This window comes from Pseudophryne corroboree, chromosome 5, assembly GCF_028390025.1.
Source record: "Pseudophryne corroboree isolate aPseCor3 chromosome 5, aPseCor3.hap2, whole genome shotgun sequence".
NCBI lineage: Eukaryota > Metazoa > Chordata > Amphibia > Anura > Myobatrachidae > Pseudophryne > Pseudophryne corroboree.
Window position 1 is genome coordinate 229,714,260 of NC_086448.1, and position 20,308 is coordinate 229,734,567.

Sequence of the window (20,308 nt, forward strand, 5' to 3'; positions counted from 1 at the left end):
TGATGAGAGTGCAGGATTATTGCTGTTTATATATATATAATTAGTGTAAACACACCCAACAAGCAGCGGCACTCGGATTCGGTAAATGTTAGAACTTGTAATAAAGGGCACTATTCATGAAGCAGTGAAAAGTGTGGAAAAGTGAGCCAATGGAGAAGTTGCCCATGGCAACCAATCTGCATTGAAGTAACATTTATAATTTGTATACTATAGGAAAAAGAGAGAGAGAGATTCGAAATGCCTTATGGTGGTGCACACATATGTATATTAAAATATAACTTTTATTATAATATATAGTAAAATCAGCGAATATTAAAAGGAAAATAGAATAGTGTAAGTAGAAGAGAAATTGTGATTAAAATAAGAATTCTGCGCACTAGATGCCACTGGATCAATTAATATAATAGTATTATGGTGTATTAAAGTTTGGAAATAAACAGGGGTGTCCTTTTATTTTTGTATAATATATATGAAGTCCTTATATGGCATTAATGGAACTCATAAATGTCAAAACAAAAATGGATGTGTTGATTTTCTTATCCTTCCCAGGACTTTCAATTTCACATCAATAAACAGACAGAATTACAAGTGCTGCTTTATATAAAAGCTTTGCCCAGTGTATATCACTCAATGTGCTCCTTTGTTAATGCCCTCAGTAAATTGACCAAAAAAATTTACCACATTTTTTTTTATATATGATTGTCAGTCTTAAGGGATATATATAATTCTCATATTCCACTGTACCTCAAAATAAATATCAGGGCTATTCCCATACTGTTCAGTCTAAATAATACATAAATGCACTTCTGGACATGTAGATAGTATTGTATCCACTGGGGAAGAGACACTAGAACATATGGATACTAATGTGTCTATTAGGGGAGAAACAGCAGGTGTCAGTTTGAAAATTAGATTTCCATTAATATAATTTCTTTCTGATGTAACAATTGATAGGCAATACTGTCCCAGCCTCGCTTTATACTGTTGCAGCTCACCCAGAGACACAGCAGATGCTGACAGTAGATAATCTGTTATCAAGATATAAGTATGTATCAAAAGTATCTCCCTCACAGTCTACATGTATCAATATCTCGATTCCTTGATATATTATGCACACACTAATTCTCCGCTTTCAATAGGGTTTCACAGTCTCTGTGATCATAAATCGTGTGCTATATTTAAATCCAATGATACAATGAGATCATTGTGAGGGTGGCTTTTTTACATATGTTCTTGCATATATTTAGACCACACATGTGGTAATTTTTGATAAGTATAGAAATGCATATATGGTATATAATGATAGACGTGATTACAGGTTGTTAAAGAGCCCTGTTAATATTAACTCTGATTCTCAGAGTTCATAGCGCGCGGTATTATTCCATCAAGAATATTAAAATGAACTGTCATATTCCTTATAATTAGGTTCAAAGAGCAATGATTTTAATAAGCACAAAAGTACAGATGTGAATATGAATATAAATACAGACTCATATATGGCCTCATGGGCGCTGATTGTAGTTTCCGGAGTTCACGACACACACTATAATTTCATAATGAACATAGGGGTAAACTGTCAGCATATAATTTGACTAATTCATATACACTGTATGTGATCCCTGCAACATGCAAAGGATAGGACTGCATGTTGCAGGGATCAGATACAGTGTATATGAATTAGTCAAATTATACACTTATTTAAACTTGAGTGCCGCAGTCTCCACACTTGCTATATATATATATATATATATATATATATATATGTGTGTGTGGATCCGGAATAAAATTACAGGGGTGTCACCGTGATAGGTGAAGGGGCGAGGTTAGTGGTGGCAGGGAAAGGGTGTGGCCTCACTACAGGCCCCACCCTCCACTCAACAGCTGCTCATCACTGAAGTGCTCTGTGCTCAGGCAGCTATGAGCTCAGCCTCACCCCCTACAGTCCATACTTGCCTATCATCTCGAAACGGCAAGAGGCTCTCGGAAATTGCATGGCACTCCCGGCCACTTGGAAAAGTTGCCAACTCTACTGGAGCCTCCCCATCCACATTCCCCTGCACTTGCCCGCGCCCTCCTGCAGCAATCTGTCAAAGTAGGCAGTCTGGGGGAATATTGATGCAATTTGCGCTGTTTCATGTCATTATAGCCACGCCCCCACTTTACAATGCCTTTAATCTGGGCATTGTTTTGGGGGGGGGGGGGGCGCGATAATTTATGCTAATGACACATCCTGTTGTGACTTGCTGCTCCCTCCTTTAGCGTCTCCGCTTGAACATGGCCTCTGTGGAAGTGGCTGTGTGTTTGAGAAGGCAGCACACTTGCAGTGACACGTCTGCGACACTCACAGTACATGCCCACTTGGTTGTTTTTGTGGGGGGTTTTGGCAGTCCCTTAAGGCTACTCAGACACTGAACAGGAACGCCCATTCTTTGCCTGTTCTCCTGTTCTTTTACCAGCTCTACCTTACGCAGTAGTGCTTTTGTGTGTACACTCTGGTTAATGCTTGTGCTGTAGGTGTTGGCAGAATTTTCTGTGCATACAGATGTATCCCGCTACTGCTTTGCTGCATATAGCAGTGTGCACACATCACAGCAACACTGCAGGGGGACACATCTGTACGCAGTAGCAAATTACTCAACTGCACCGGCATTGCATGCAGTTAGTTTCTTCCTCTGAATCAGGCCTTAAACCCAACCAACATTACATGACAGATCCCCGTTGTGGTTTTCTGCTCTTCTCACAGCTGGATCCAATCAGTGGCCACTACCATGGTAACAAGCTGCTGGTTGGCCACTGATTGGATACAATTGTGAGAAGAGCAGAGAACCACAAGGTGGACCGGTCAGTCAGCGGGCAACAATATATGTACAGTACATACATACATTGCTTCATTGTCTGGAATGGATTGGGAAATGGGGTTTGCTTTTCTACACTCCCGGGGATGCCTACTTGGAGAAGAGGACCATCCTGCACCAAGGGATGAAGAAAAGGACCGACCTGCACCAAGAGTTAGATATGTATTTTTGTTATCCATGCAGCGTGATTCTGCTGCTCTGCATGCTGGTACTTATGGTTCTCCATGTACCGGCATGCAGGTACAGTAAAAGATAATATTATTTCTCAACTAAGGGCCAGCTCCTAGAGCCTAGTGCTGGATCATTAAGGGCCTAATTCAGAAGTGATCGTAGATGTGCGAAAAAACACACATCTACGATCAAAATCTCAGATGTGCTGGGTGTCCCCCCGCACAGGGCTAGTCCGCCCTGCTTGCCAGGCCCTATTCCACCCATAGAAGTGTGAAAGCATCGCACAGCGGCTATGCTTTTGCACCTGAAGAGTAGCTCCCTGCCCACGCAGCCTAGCTAGTGACGTCATGCAGCTGCCTCGGCCCACCCCACAAACGGTCCAGACACGCCTTCGTTGTCTGGACCGCATTCCCCAATGCCACCGCATTACCGTCTGAACACCGCTAACACGTCCCTCCCGCCCCACAACCACCAACCCCAGGCAGAAGTGAACGCACCAGTGAGATGCCTTTGCCTCTCACTGTGTACGCACACGCGGTGTGGCTGCTGACCTCACTGGGCTTCAGCCTGCGATCGCTGCCGCTGCAGTGACCAGGTGTGAATTAGGCCCTAAATATGTGGGACCCCTACACATTTTGTTTCCTGTATTTTTTTAACCAGAGCTGACTCAGAGCATACTTACCGACATTCTGGCTGCTCTCTGCGGGAGAGGGCAGCCAGGTCGGCTTAGCAGGGGGGCAGGGGAGGGCTGTGACGTGAGGAGGAGGTGGACCGGAGGCGGGATGGGGGTGGGGCGGGGTTGCAGTGGCACATACTTTAAGCCACGCCCCCACTCTGTAATGCCGCAATCACCGGCATTACACTGCAGGGGGGCGTGGCTATGATGACGCGATTCAGCAAGAATCGCGTCATCGACTGCCCGGACCGCCCACTTTACACACTAAGTGGGTGGACGGGCAGGGGGACCCCTGAAATCGGGAGACTTGTCTGCTTTTCCAGGGGGCAAGGGGGGTCACCCGATTTTCGGGAGCCTCCCGGCCATTCCGGGAGAGTAGGCAAGTATGACTCAGAGACTGGGCTGGTTATGCTTGGGAAGGGGGGAAACCTATAAAAAAAAAATTCTGATTTTTAACTATTTCTTTACAGTTACACATAGAGAAGCATTGCACAGAACACACTGATCAGGCTACTGTAAACACGCTGCTCACAGGCAGGAGCCGCAGGACTATACAATTTGTGTACAAACACTACTGAACACTCACATTATTAAACACGGTTAAACACAATTGCATACACCGTCAGAAAACACGATTCTGTCAAACATGATTCTAAGTAAATCGGAGCGTTTGATATTGAAAGACTTTCACGTACAGTATCACTGCAATGCCAATAGTGTTTAGACTCGGAGCAAACACATTTCTTAGTAAATTAAATTCTTACAATCTATGGAGAAATAGAAATTTGATACCGGAGTATAAGTGCTACACATTGCATACTGGTCCAGGCAGACTGCAAATGTAAAAAAGCATACTGGCATTGAATGATTGTCAGTATAGCTGATTATTTTCTGCTGCGACAGTCATCCACCCAAGTCAGTGCCAGCAATTTACTTTCATGGTCATTCTGAGACAAGTGTCGGAGCAGTGCATGTAGGTTTTGGAATGGGTTTGGCACGGAATCCCAATGGCCATAATCCAGACGGTCAGAATGGTGACAGCAAGTTCACAGCAGTCAAAATGGTAGCAATCTTTGGTAAGTATTTTACGGATAGCCCAAACAATAACCCACCTCTCCTGCACCCTAACCCTAAACAACACCCTGTGCCCTTCGCACACACACACACACACACACACACACAGCCTAACCATCTCCTTCGAAAGTCTAACCTTAACCGACCCCTGCACAGCCTAACTCTCCACTCCCACAGCCAAACCCTAACCCACCCCTCCTGCAACCTAACCTTAAATGACACCCTGACCCCCACCCCCCACCCCCTGCAGCCTACCCTAACCATCCTCTTTGGAAGCCTAACCCTAACCAACCCCTGCACAGCCTAACTCTCCCCTGCTGCAGCCAAACCCTAACCCTCCCCTCCTACAGCCTAGCCTAACCTCCCCTCTTCAGCCCAATCCTTACCTCCCCTGTGCAGCCTAACCCTACCGTCACACAACCTAACCTTAACCTCCCCTCTGCAACTTAACCCTAACCTCCCATCTGCAGCCTAGCCCTCCCTTCCCACAGCCTAACCCTAACCCCCCCTACCGCAGCCTAACCCTACCCTCCCACAACCTAACCTTAACCTCCGCTCTGCAGCTTAACCCTATCCTCCCACAGCCTAACCGTAACCTCCCCTCTGCAGCTTAACCCTCCCATCCCGCAGCTTAACCCTAACCCCCCTTTCGCAGCCTAAACCTTCCCCCCCCCCCCCCCCCCCGCAGCCTAACCCTGACCCTCGTACTTACCATTTAAAGTTATCAGCATTTTCACCCATTGGGAACCCACTGCTGGTATTCTGACAGTCGGGTTTGTGGCCTGCATCCTGGTAGGATCTTGAATTTACAATATACAGATGGGTCCATGGTAATCTTGGCTAGTTTGCTGCACCTAGGCACAACATGGTTTATTAACATAAACCCTTCATCTATTGTTCTCAGCTGCAATACAATACAGAGAAGAATACAGCAGGGGATTAAGGGGGTCATTCCGAGTTGATCGTAGCTGTGCTAAATTTAGCACAGCTACGATCTTCTTCCCTGACATGCGGGGGGACGCCCGGCACAGGGCTAGCCCGCCCCGCATGTCAGTCCGGTTCCCCCTCGCAGAAGTGCAAAGGCATCGCACAGCAGCGATGCCTTTGCACTTCAAGAGTAGCTCCCGGCCAGCGCAGCTTTAGCGTGCTGGCCGGGAGCTACTCATCGCTCCCCGGCCCGAAGCGACTGCATGTGACGTCACGCAGCCGCTGCGGCCCGCCCCCCCCCGTTCGGTCTGGCCACGTATGCGTTGGCCGGACCAAACCCACGAAAAGGCAGCCAAACGCCGCCGCTCCGCCCCCTCCCACGCAGCGATCGCCTCTGCCTGTCAATTACACAGAGACGATCACATCCCTGCTACGGCCTTCGGCACACGCGCAGTAGGGACCCATTCGCTCTGCTGCATTAAAATGCAGCAAGCGAACGAGTCAGAATGAACCCCTAAGTCAGCGTTTTTCAACCCATGTGCCGCGGCACACTAGTGTGCCGCGGCTGGTTGACAAGTGTGCCGCAGAGTCAGAGCCCCCTTCACTAACTGTGGACCTTGACAGCGGACACGCGGGCAGTGCTGGGCTCTTCTGATAGTGCCTGAGCCGTGACCTATAGTGACGCGGCGGCATGGCATCACAGGTCACATGCGCTACATAGCATGGCTGGCAGCATGCCCGCCCACCAGCCAGCCCGTACGACCGTCTGCCATCCAGCCCGCATAACGGCCCCACTCGCCAGCTAACCAGCCAGACAGCCGGGCAGCTAGTCTGCCTGCATGCCTGTCTACCGCTCACAGATCTGCACTGTGAGTTTCACTCCAGCCGATGAGGGACCTGAGCTCCTTTCTCTTCTACCAGCAGGTAGGGACCAATGTATTTTATTCATTTTTATTTTGGGAGCAAATGTGTGTTTTAATACTATGGGGGCTAGTGTGTGTGTGTTTTTTGTTCTTGAGGAGGCAAATGTTTGTTTTTATTGCTGAGGGGGCAAATGTTTGTTTTTTTATTCTGAGAGGGCACATGTTTGTTTTTATTTGTGAGGGGTAAAATGTTTGTTTTTTTATTCTGAGGGGGCAAATGTTTGTTTTATTACTGTGAGGGCCAAATGTGTGTGGGGGTTTTCTGTGGTGGCAAATGTATTTATTTTATTACTGTGAGTGCCCGTGTGTTTCTTTTATCACCGTGGGAGCCACTATGTGTGTTTTTCCCCGTGAAGGACTGGTGGTGTGCCTCAGCAATTTAAAAATATTGTTCGGTGTGCCGCGAGTTGAAAAAGGTTGAAAATCACTGCCCTAAGTCATTACAGCAGGGGATTAAGTCCGACTGCCCAGTCTCAGTTAATCCTATTAAAGGTCAAGAAAAACATGGACCCATCTGTAGCCCATAACTAGAACATGTAAAGTTTAGCAAGCTAGATAATCTATTGGTTTCTGATTGGACTGTTCACTATTGACAATCAAAGTAATGTCACATACTGTAAGTTTTATATTAATATTTGTATGTATTGAATTCAGGTCACCTTAAGTCAGCCCTAAGTGAATATGTTTCTAGAATTGCTGGAGTAAAGCTAATAAGAAGCAACAAGAGACTCGGCGTCATTGGAGGACGTATGCTTGGGGCAGCCAGAGCAACAGGGGAGATTCTGGTCTTCATGGAACCACACTGTGAGTGCCACCCAGGCTGGCTGGAGCCTCTGCTGAGCAGAATAATGGATAACCGGTGAGAGGGTTTAAGTAATAAACTGTACATATAGACTGTGTGCTTATTGCAGACTTAAACTGGGTACACACTGAGCAATATGTCGTCCTATCCGGCAGATCAGACAGACCTATCACTCACAACGGTGCATATGTGGGTGCCCACGGTCACTAGCAGTAGCAACGTTATCAGGTTTGATGTGCTGCACTTCAAACCTGACGTATTGCTAGTGTCCTGTAGTATGCTAATGAAGGAGGGAACATGGGGGGTCATTCCGAGTTGATCGCTCGCTAGCTAGTTTTAGCAGCCGTGCAAACGCTATGCCGCCGCCCACTGGGAGTGTATTTTAGCTTAGCAGAAGTGCGAATGGTTGTATCGCAGAGCGGCTACAAAAAAATTTTGTGTAGTTTCAGAGTAGCTCAAAACCTACTCAACGCTTGCGATCACTTCAGACTATTCAGTTCCAGATTTGACGTCACAAACCCACCCAGCGTTCGCCCAGCCACGCCTGATTTTTTCCTGGCACGCCTGCGTTTTTCCGCACACTCCCTGAAAACAGTCAGTTGCCACCCAGAAACGCCCACTTCATGTCAATCACTCTGCGGCAAGCAGTGTGACTGAAATGCATTGCTAGACCCTGTGCAAAACTACATTGTTCATTGTGCCCGTACGTCGTGAGTGCGCATTGTGCCGCATACACATGCGCAGAACTGCCGTTGTTTAGCCTGATCGCTGCGCTGCGAACAAATTCAGCTAGCGATCAACTCAAAATGACCCCCATGATCGTTCCGTCCTTCGACATCGCTCAGTGTGTACCCAAGGTTCCGATATGTCAGCCTGTCAGGCTTACATATTTGCTGGGTACACATCACTTGAGTGTGTACCCAGCTTTACAATATGAGCCATAAGGAAGGTTAGCAAACACGTACAGTATATTGTGATTATATTTTATTTGACATTGAATTATTTATTATAGTTTACAGATAGAGGGGGTCATTCCGACCTGATCGCACGCTGCCGTTTTTCGCAGCGCATCGATCAGGTCACTACTTCGCATGCATATGCACCGCAATGCGCAGGCGCGTCGTACGGGTACAAAGTGGATCATTGCTGGACGATGGATTTAATGAAGAATCCATTCGCACCGCCGATCGCAAGGAGATTGACAGGAAGAAGGCGTTTGTGGGTGTCAACTGACCATTTTCTGGGAGTGTTTGTAAAAACACAGGCGTGTCCAAGCGTTTGCAGGGCGGGTGTCTGACGTCAATTCCAGGACCAGACAGGCTGAGGTGATCGCAAGGGCTGAGTAAGTTCAGATCTACTCAAAAACTGCGCAAAATGTTTTTGCAGAGCTCGGCTGCACAGGCGTTCGCACACTATTTCAAAGTGAAAATACACTCCCCTGTGGGCGGGGACTATGCGTTTGCACGGCTGCTAAAACCAGCTAGCGAGCGATCAACTCGGAATGACCCCCATTATTGTGTTATTATAGCATTAAGCAACCTGTCACCAGAAATAGACAGACTGGCCAGTATTTACTAAAAATACGAGTTTGGTCGATTTGTGTTTTTTTTTCTAAGTCCCAATCCGGGAATTTACTAAGCACCAATCTCGGCAGTGTCTGGTCTATTCGTAATGGTTTGAATGACAACGTCCCGAAATACGAATGAATAGACCATCGGTCAAACGCGGCTGTTATTTCATAGAATACGGCCATTCACTATTCATTCGTATTTGGGTGTTAGTTTCTGAGTGCTCAAGTGCGGGTCTGTTTTTTTTCGAATCGTTAAAAAAAGCAGCAAAAAAATAGACCTGCGTTTTCCAGTCGAGTTTGGATAACTATGCACGGATCAGTGAGATCTGTGCATGGTTATCTATGGGAAAGGGTCTGTTTATTTTAAAATCAGAAAAAAAAATTGCGTGGGGTCCCCCCTCCTAATCATAACCAGCCTCGGGCTCTTTGAGCCGATCCTGGTTGAAAAAATATGGGGGGGAAAATGACAGGGGTTCCCCCATATTTAATCAACCAGCACCGGTCTCTGCGCCTGGTCCTGGTTCCAAAAATACGGGGGACAAAAAGCGTAGGGGTCCCCCGTATTTCTGAAACCAGCACCGGGCTCCACTAGCTGGGGAGATAATGCCACAGCCGGGGGACACTTTGATATCGGTCCCTGCGGCCGTGCCATTAAAACCCCAACTAGTCACCCCTGGCCGGGGTACCCTGGAGGAGTGGGGACCCCTTCAATCAAGGGGTCCCCCCCTCCAGCCACCCAAGGGCCAGGGGTGAAGCCCGAGGCTGTCCCCCCCATCCAAGGGCGGCGGATGGGGGGCTGATAGCCTTTTTGAAAAAATGTGAATATTGTTTTTAGTAGCAGTACTACAAGTCCCAGCAAGCCTCCCCCGCAAGCTGGTACTTGGAGAACCACAAGTACCAGCATGCAGTGGAAAACCGGGCCCGCTGGCACCTGTAGTACTACTACTAAAAAAATACCCCAATAAAAACAGGAGACACACACCTTGAAAGTATAAGTTTATTACATACATGCACACCTCCAAACATACATACTTACCTATGTTCACACGAGGGTCGGTCCTCTTCTCCATGTAGAATCCATGGGGTACCTGTGGAAAAAATTATACTCACATAATCCAGTGTAGATCGGTCCTCTTCTGTTCTCTGTATAATCCACGTACTTGTAAAAAAAATAAAACGCAAACCCGACCACGCACTGAAAGGGGCCCCATGTTTTCACATGGGACCCCTTTCCCCGACTGCCAGGACCCTCCCCTGACTCCTGTCTAAGAGGGTTCCTTCAGCCAATCAGGGAGCGCCACGTCGTGGCAACCTCCTGATTGGCTGTGTGCTCCTGTAGTGTCTGTCAGGCAGCACACGGCAGTGATACAATGTAGCGCCTATGCGCTCCATTGTAACCAATGGTGGGAACTTTGTGGTCAGCGGTGAGGTTACTTTCCGTCAGACCTGCTTACATAGTTACATGGTATCTAAGGTTGAAAAAAGACAATTGTTCATAGAGTTCAACCTATTTGTGGTCTCCTATGCACGATTATTTTGTATAAAATTTTGACTGAAGTTGATGACTGCCGTTACGTTTTACCCCTCTTTTTTATAATAACCATAGTGCGTGACTATGCCCCGTAACCCTGGATATCCATATCCATTAGGAATTTATCTAACCCATTCTTAAAGGTGTTGACTGAGTCGGCCATTACAACTCCCTCAGGCAGGGAATTCCAAACACGTATCGTCCTTACCGTAAAAAAGCCTTTACGCCGTATTGTGCGGAATCTCCTCTCCTCTAAACTGAGCGAGTGTCCACGAGTTCTCTGTGTTGATCTAACCAAAAACAGGTCCTGCGCAAGATCTGCATATTGTCCCCTTATATATTTGTAAATGTTGATCATGTCCCCTCTTAATCTCCTCTTTTCCAGTGTAAACATGCCTAGTCTTGCAAGCCTTTCCTCGTATTCCAGCGTCTCCATACCCTTAATTAGTTTGGTCTCCCGCCTCTGAACCTTTTCTAGCTCCAGAATATCCTTTTTGTAGTAAGGTGCCCAGAATTGTACACAGTATTCAAGGTGTGGCCTCACAAGTGATTTATATAACGGGAGCATAATACTCTCGTCCCTAGCATCAATTCCCCGTTTTATGCATGCTAATATCTTATCTTATCTTATTTGCTATCTATGAGGACACCTAAGTCCTTTTCCAGTACAGAATCCCCTAATTATACCCCATTTAGTAGGTAGGTGTTATTTTTGTTCTTGTTATCACAGTGCATTACCTTACACTTGTCTGTATTGAAGAGCATTCTCCATATCGCTGCCCAAGCTTCTAATTTAACTAAGTCGTTCTGAAGCGACTCAGCATCCCCCTCCGCATTTATAACTTTACACAAATTGGTATCATCTGCAAAAATTGACACCATGCTCTCTAGACCTTCTGTTAGGTCGTTAATGAAAATATTGAGCAATAGCGGTCCTAATACTGAGCCTTGCGGCTCACCACTTAGCACTTCAGTCCAATTTGAAAAAGATCCATTAACCACAACGCGCTGCTCCATATTATCTAACCAGTTTTTGACCCAAGTGCATATTGTGCTTCCTAGCCCTGTTTCTTGTAGCTTGTAGATAAGTCTCATGTGTGGTACAGTGTCGAATGCTTTGGCAAAATCTAAAAAGATTACATCCACCTCTTTACCCTGATCTAGGTTTGCGCTTACTGTTTCATAAAAGCCAAGTAAGTTGGTTTGACAGGATCTGTCCTTCATAAACCCATGTTGATTCCTTTTAATGACCTTATTGACTTCAAGGAACTTCTGAATACTATCTCTTAGAATACCTTCCAATACTTTCCCCACTATAGATGTAAGACTAACTGGTCTATAATTACCTGGTTCAGCTTTACTTCCCTTTTTGAATATAGGCACTACTTCCGTAATACGCCAGTCTTTGGGAACCATACCTGATATTACTAAATCCTTAAAGATCAAAAATAGCGGTTTTGCAAGTTCAGAGTGAAGCTCCATTAGAACCCTTGGGTCAATACCATCGGGACCTGGTGACTTATTAATCTTTAAATGTTTTAATCGGTCACAGACTACTTCCTCGCTTAAATAAGTACCTATCAGTGGGATATTCTCATTATTGAGATTATGTGTTAGTCCCTGAATTGGATCCTCTCTAGTAAATACTGTTGAAAAAAACTCATTTAGTGTGTCCGCTATGTCATTATCATTTTTGCTTAAGACTCCCAACTTGTCTTTTAAAAGGCCTATACTCTCCTTCTTTAAACTCTTGCTATTAATGTATTTAAATAATTTTTGGGGATTCGCTTTGCTTTCCTTTGCTACTAAGTTTTCAGTTTCTACTTTAGCCGCTCTTATTTCCTTTTTGCATATTTTGTTACATTCCTTATAGTGCTGAAATGACTCTGCTTCCCCGTCAGATTTTCCGCCTTTTCTTGCCCATAAGTTCCTTTATCTTTTTGTTAAGCCACATCAGTTTATGATTTTTATTCCTTTTTTTGCTGCTCGTAGGAATAAATTTGAGAGTATTTTTAGCTAGCAGGAATTTTAGTACCTCCCATTTCTCCGTAGTATTTTTTCCTAAAAACAAACCTTCCCATTCAATATCCCTGAAAAATACCCTCATCTTTTCAAAATTCGCTTTGCTAAAGTTTAGAGTCCTAGTTGAGCCAGTATAGGGCTGCTTATGAAAACTGATATTGAATGTGACCATATTGTGGTCGCTGTTTCCTATGGGTTCCCCTACTATAATACCTGATACCAAATTCCCATTGTTTGTTAATACCAGGTCTAAGATTGCATTGTACCTAGTTGGTTCCTCAATTAGTTGAACTAAGTAGTTATCATTAAGTGTGTTTAAAAACATATTGTCCCTAGCAGTATCACATGAATCGTTTTTCCAGTTTATCTCTGGATAGTTAAAATCTCCCATCACTACTATGTCTCCTACTCCTGCTGCTCTTTCAATTTGCTTTAGTAACAATTCCTCATCAGATACGTTGATACCAGGCGGCCTATAGCATACACCCAATACTAACTTTTTTATTCCTTTTTCCCCGCATGCAATTTCTACCCATAATGTCTCGACAGTGTCTACAGTCCCCTCCTGAATATCTTCCCGTATATCAGGTTTTATAAACGGCTTTACGTAAAGACACACCCCTCCACCCTTTTTATTTAATATGTCTCTCCTAAACAGTGTATAGCCCTTTAGATTGACTGTCCAATCATGAGATTCGTCCCACCAAGTTTCAGTAATGCCTATAATATCATACTGTTTGCTTGCTGCAAGTATTTCTAGTTTGCCCTTTTTACCAGTAATGCTTCTAACGTTTCCATACATACAACTAAGATAAGTATTTTCCCTTTGCGTTAGGGACATCTTTCACCTTATGTAGCAATGATGACCTGTAATCGTCATTGGTTAGTGCTATGGTAAAATCTCTTTTAGTACCCATGTTAGTAACCTTACCGCCTGCTCTTACCCTCCCCCCAACTTCTCCCCCATTTCGTTTACTACCGCCATCCCCACTATTCTCACTGCATGACCTGTAGTTTCTAGCTAAACCCTTCCCCCAGGCTCCTAGTTTAAAATCTCCTCCAACCTTCTAACCATCCTTCCCCCCAGCACCGCTGCCCCCTCCCCAGTCAGGTGCAATTCGTCACGACAAAAGAGATGGCGCCTGACTGAGAAGTCCGCCCAGTGTTCCAGGAACACAAACCCCTCTTTCCTTCACCAATCCCTAAGCCACACATTTACCTCCCTAATCTCCCTCTGTCTCCCTGGGCTAGCGCGTGGCACTGGTAATATTTCGGAGAATATTACCTTAGATGTCCTTGCCTTAAGTTTCTTTCCTAAGTCCCTATAGTCTTTCTTAAGGACATCCCACCTTCCGCTAACTTTGTCATTGGTGCCAACGTGCAGGTGCCAACGTGCACCAAGACCGCCGGGTCTTTCCCAGCCCCTCCCAACAATCTATCTACCCGGTCCGCGATGTGCCGTACCCGAGCACCCGGGAGACAACAGACTGTACGGCGATCACAGTCCCGGTAGCAGATTGCCCTATCTGCCTTCCTGATGATAGAATCCCCTACCACCACCATCTGACTAGGTACCTCACTATCTTTTATCCCAACTGCGCCAGAGGGACCGCTCCTCAGGATGCTAGAGGGAGCAGTCTCCTCCGGCACCGTCATTTCTTCACTATCATCCTCAGATTCCTCGTCCAGTCGGGCAAATTTGTTCGGGTTTGATAGTTCGGAGATGTCGAGCCTCCCCCTCTTTTTCTTCCTTCTAACTGTGACCCAGCTGGCTACCTGATCATCATCCTCTTCTACCAGTGATCCCTCCCGCAACTCCTCCACCGTTCTGTCTAAACTTCGCTCGAGATTGTGAATCTCCCACAGTCGCGTAACGGTTTGCTCTAGATCAGTTACCTGGGCTTCCAGGGCAACCGTTCGCACACACCTCGTGCAGATGTAATCACACTGGGCCGGTAGCTCCAGGTGTGCATACATCTTGCACGACATGCACTGAGTGAGGTCCCCAATCACAGCCCCTCTCATATTGTTTGTAAGGTCTAACTCCCTGTTACTCTCAAAGAAAAAGAAGCAAAAAGAAAAAGTAGAAGACAAACAATCTGGGCAAACACTCACTTATACAATAATTAAGCTGGCTTATACTTATCTATCTTTGTGCGGTTCTTGGTCATTCGTTTTTATGCAGCCGTAGTACTCCAGTGCCACCTCTGAGTGGGACCTCTCCTGCGGCACCGATACTCCACTTAGCAGTTGCAGTTGTTCCAGCTCACTGCACCTCCTTTTCACTCGGCTTCCAGCTCCTGCTAAAAAAAAAAGCCCCTCACACACGCACAATCACAGCCCCTCTGCTACTCCAAGTAAGAGACCCTCTCACTCACTCACAAGGTCAGCCCCTTGCAGCCTCACCAGAAGTTTAATGGTACTGCAAATATGTGTTCCTGATTGCGTATTATAAAACTTACCTTTTTCTGTATTCTAACTCACCTTCTGCTGATTCCAACTCACATACACTTACAAATCCAAGCAACACTTTAAAATACAAGCCCTTACAATGAGCAAGCTCCAATGAGTCAAATCATGGATTATATAGGCTCAGCCAGCTGTTTTAGTCAGACCCTCCTCCTCCTGATTACTCACACCTGATTCAACCCCCTCCCTCTGGCTATCTCCTCACACTTTTTTTTCTCCCTCAAAAAAAAAAAACCCAGTACAGATACAAACAATCAGATTAATTTATCCCTATATGGATAGAAAGAGAATAATCAGAACTCACCTTCTGCTGATTCCAACTCACATACACTTACAAATCCAAGCAACACTTTAAAATACAAGCCCTTACAATGAGCAAGCTCCAATGAGTCAAATCATGGATTATATAGGCTCAGCCAGCTGTTTTAGTCAGACCCTCCTCCTCCTGATTACTCACACCTGATTCAACCCCCTCCCTCTGGCTATCTCCTCACACTTTTTTTTCTCCCTCAAAAAAAACAACCCAGTACAGATACAAACAATCAGATTAATTTATCCCTATATGGATAGAAAGAGAATAATCAGAACTCACCTTCTGCTGATTCTAACTCACATACACTTACAAATCCAAGCAACACTTTAAAATACAAGCCCTTACAATGAGCAAGCTCCAATGAGTCAAATCATGGATTATATAGGCTCAGCCAGCTGTTTTAGTCAGACCCTCCTCCTCCTGATTACTCACACCTGATTCAACCCCCTCCCTCTGGCTATCTCCTCACACTTTTTTTTCTCCCTCAAAAAAAAAAACCCAGTACAGATACAAACAATCAGATTAACTTATCCCTATATGGATAGAAAGAGAATAATCAGAACTCACCTTCTGCTGATTCCAACTCACATACACTTACAAATCCAAGCAACACTTTAAAATACAAGCCCTAATACATGTTATGCCACAGTAGAGCCCCTTATACACATTATGCTAGGTAAAGCCCAATCCAAACATTATACCAGGTACAGCCCATTATTCACATTATGCCAGGTAGAGCCGCTTATACACATTATACCAGGTAGAGTCCATTATTTACAATATGCTATGTTGTGCAGTTTTTACACATTATGCCAGGTAGAGCCCATTATACACATTACACCAGGTAGATCCCATTAAACACATTATGCCAGGTAGAGCATTTTATACACATTATGCCAGGTAGAGCCCATTATACACATTATGCCAGGTAGAGCATTTTATACACATTATGCCAGGTAGAGCCCATTATACACATTATGTCAGGTAGATCCAGTTATACACATTATGCCAAGTAGAGCCCATTTTGCCAGATAGAGCCGCTTATACACATTATGCCAGGTAGAGTTGCTTATACACATTATGCCAGGTAGAGCCCAGTATACACATTATGCCAGGTAGATTCCATTATACACATTATGTCGGGTAGAGCATTTTATACACATTATATTAGGTAGAGCCAGGGCTTAAAGTGGTCCTGGAGAGGTGGTGGACCTCATTTCCCCCGCCACCTACTCCATACCCATTAGGCAGAGCCAGGGCTGATGGGAGGATGTTCGTCCCCCCTACAAACTACAAATTTGTGCCCACATACTGTATAAAGGGACAGTGCGCGCCGTAGGCCCCACAATAGTAACAATTCAAGTTCCGCCACACAGTAGCACAGTCTTTATTACACTTCACATAGTGCCCCTATTTCATATTACAGCAGAGTAGTGTCCCTTACTCACATTATGATGACACACAGTACTGCCCCTTATAAACATAATGCCCGCAGTATCAGTGCCACTTATACACATGTCCACAGTATCAGTGCTTCTTATACACATAATAATGCTCACAGTATCAGTGCCTTTTATACACATGCCCCCAGTATCAGTGCCACTTATAGACATAATAATGCTCATAGTATCAGTACCACTTATACACATGCCCACAGTAGCAGTAACCCTTAAACACATGCCCATGTTATCAGTGGCATCTATACACATGCCCATGGTAACAGCGGCCCTTATATACATGCCGAGGGTAGCAGCGCCCCTTTTGCAGGGTAGCAGCGTGCCTTTTGCACATGCCCAGGGTAGCTGCGCGCCTTATACACATGGCCAGGGTAGCAGCGCCCCTTTTACCCATGCCCAGGGTAGCAGCGTGCCTTTTACACATGCCCACAGTACAGCGCCCCTTATGCACAAGCCCACGATAGCAGAGCCCCTTATGCACATGATAAAGGCCACATATACACACACGCTGAGTGCCCTACACACACACTGCCCACACTCACACAGAGTGCCTGCACTGCTTGGCTGCCCTGGTGACTGGAGTGAATGAGTGAGTCCACTCCAGTACACAATTTTGCAGTGTGACTGACTTTGTTTCTTGCTCGGCGCTTGGGTCCTCTAAATGCTCCCCTGCGCTGCACACTCTCCCTCTCCTCTCCCACCCCCTGTACCTGTAGGAGGCCTCGGCTGGGATTGCACCTCCTCCGACTTCTCCACCTACCTCTCACATGCTCTGCTCCGTTACTCAGCCAGGAACGGCGGCTCTGGAGGATGGCGGTGGCGCTGTGTGTGGGCTGTGGGCGGCAGCAGTCTCTCTGGGGCGGAGGGGGAGGCAGCCAGAAGGACATTACCTGGGGAACCACGCTACACACTGCCGGCGCCACTGCTTGACACCCAGTGTGACAGGCGCAGCGGCAGCCAGCAGCAGCAGGGTAGCAGTGCAGTTGGCGCCTACCTGCACTGCATACCCTTGCTGAGTAGGTAGCGTCAGCTCTGGGTGGGGAGTTTGTATATTCTACTCATGTTTATGTGGGTTTTAATCTGGATGCTCCAATTCCCTCCAACAAGCAAAAAAACCAAAACATACTAATGTGTTAATTGGCTTCTAACAGAAGATGAGCCCCAGTGTGAATGTGTTATCAATGTGTTAGGCTATGTATGACCTGTCCAGAGAGGTACACAATGCCATTCAGTACGCAGCAGCTATGCAAAAATATACAAATGTTGCAGCCTCCAGGATTTGTGTTGGGACGCTCACTTAGGGCTCCTGAGATCCGCCACTTGTGTGTAAAGACACGGATATCGCATGCATATTGTTTAGTCATTGACTTTCTGGGTAACCCATGAACCTGCTGCATGGCCACAGGATGTAATTTGTCAAAGCCATTTTAACTGATTGCAGTTGTAAGCTGTGACACCCCCCCCCACAATGGTCGCGACACACCTGCGTTTTAGTCACCACTTCCCTGTTACTCTCACACACACACACACACACACACACACACACACACACACACAAATGCTCCCTGCTTGTCACAACCAATTGGACCACACTATGAATATCAAGTCTCTTTTTAGATCCTAGGTGACAAGTTATGGAAGCATGGTACACACACAATGTGATTACCAGGACCCTATTTATGTGCTGTGCAGCCCACTGAAGGAGGCTGGCGTTCATGCTGTTTCGGGGGGGCATTGCTGTATTTCCATGACAGCCTGGGCCTGAGTACTTTCTATCTGCTTCTTCCCTTATGTATACTTACCACAATTGTGCACTACAAGTGTAACATCTATAAGAAGCAACTAACATACTATTGGTCCGGAACAAAATAATGTACTCAATCCAAAATTGCTCAAATATGCTTGCTGGCACCTGTAGTTCTTAAGGCACCAGCATGCACTGAAAATCATGAACTGTCAGTACATGTTGGCTTTTATAATGCCATAAAAGCTTGCACTATATTTCCCACTATTACCCTGGTGTCCCATGGCCAGGGACACTGGGAAGATCCAATGTTACTATGGTAGGTGTTGAGGCTTGATCTATTTATCAGACCTACCAGATGCCATGTAGGCTGGTAAAGGGGAGTTTTATGTGTCTTATTTTTTTTTTTTTTTTTTCATTTATATTTAACACAAGTGAGACTGATAGTGCACATAGTTTCACATCTGATTTTACCATGTGGTTTAGTCTGCAACGCATGTGGTTTAAGAGCTTGCTACACATCAGGCGTGGTGTGAGGGGTTAGGTATGGAATGCCGGCGGCTGGGATCCCGGAAGTCAGTATACCGACACCGTGATCCCCGCTGTCAGAATGCCGGCATCGGGGCGAGCGCTAGAAAGCCCCTTGCAGGCTCAGTTACTCGCTGCACTCACCAAGAGTTCTATTCCCACTCTATGGGAGCCGCGGACACCCATGAGTGGGAATAGCCATGGTGCAGCTGTCGGCATTCTCGGTGGTCGGGATCCCGGCGTCGGTATTCTGACCGCCGTGATCCTGACCACCAGGATATTAACTGCATCCCGATGTAAGGTTTCAGTCCCAAACTGCAGCATAATAAAACCTGCGTTTTGGATTTGAATACTGAATACTAAATAGTTTCTTAGTGAATACCCCTAAACGTGTTTTGTAGTTATTCCAGTTGGACACCCTAGTCTTTACTCTGTTCCTTTATCTTTAGTGACAGCAATTCAATGTTTTCTTTTTTTAAAGAAATCGCATCGTATCCCCTGTCTTAGATGTCATTGACTGGAAAACATTTGACTATTACCACACTGCTGAACTGAGACGAGGAGTATTTGATTGGAAACTCGATTTTCACTGGGTTACTCTACCAGAAAGGGAAGAGAAGGTACGCCAATCTCCCATCATTCCATACAGGTAATGTTTTCATATTCCGTCAAGAATAAAGGCGTTAGGGCTCTCACATAGGGGCTAATTCAGACCTGATCGCTAGGGTGCAGTTTTTGCATCCCTGCGATCAGGTAGTCACCGCCTACAGGGGGAGGGGGAATTCGCTGTGCAAGTGTGCGTTAGGATGTGTAGCAGAGCTGCACAATAATTTTGCGCAGCCCAGGACTTACTCTTCCAGTGCGATGATCGGGGCCGGAGCTGACGTCAGAAACCCTCCCTCCAAAGGCAAGGTCCCTCCTGCGTTTTTCCGGACTGAAAATGGTCAGGTGCCACCTACAAACGCCCTCTTACTGTCAATCTTGCGATCGCCGGTGAGTTTGTAATTTTTGCACCATCCCGTCGCTGCCCAGCGATCACCGTTGCTGCGGTCCATCATGCTTGCACATTGCGGTGCATACGCATGCGCAGTTCAGACCTAATCGCCCGCTGTGTGAAAAAGTACATCAGCAATCAGGTCTGAATCAGTCCCATACTGTAGGTGTAAATTAAATTTCTCATGTATCACTGTGTGAGAGCAAGAACTACTGTACTTTATCTGTTCCCGTTTACTCTGAGAATCAGGTT

General features: G+C 46.0%; 1 protein-coding gene across 1 annotated transcript in view; it reads left to right on the forward strand.

Moving 5' to 3' along the window:
- The window catches only part of GALNT15 (polypeptide N-acetylgalactosaminyltransferase 15), a 59,310-nt gene that overhangs the window by 12,744 nt on the left and 26,258 nt on the right, over window positions 1-20,308 (forward strand). The window contains exons 3-4 of the mRNA XM_063922162.1: window positions 7,281-7,485; window positions 19,544-19,711. Coding sequence (XP_063778232.1) covers window positions 7,281-7,485; window positions 19,544-19,711 — 373 coding nt within the window. The remainder of the gene's footprint in view (window positions 1-7,280; window positions 7,486-19,543; window positions 19,712-20,308) is intronic.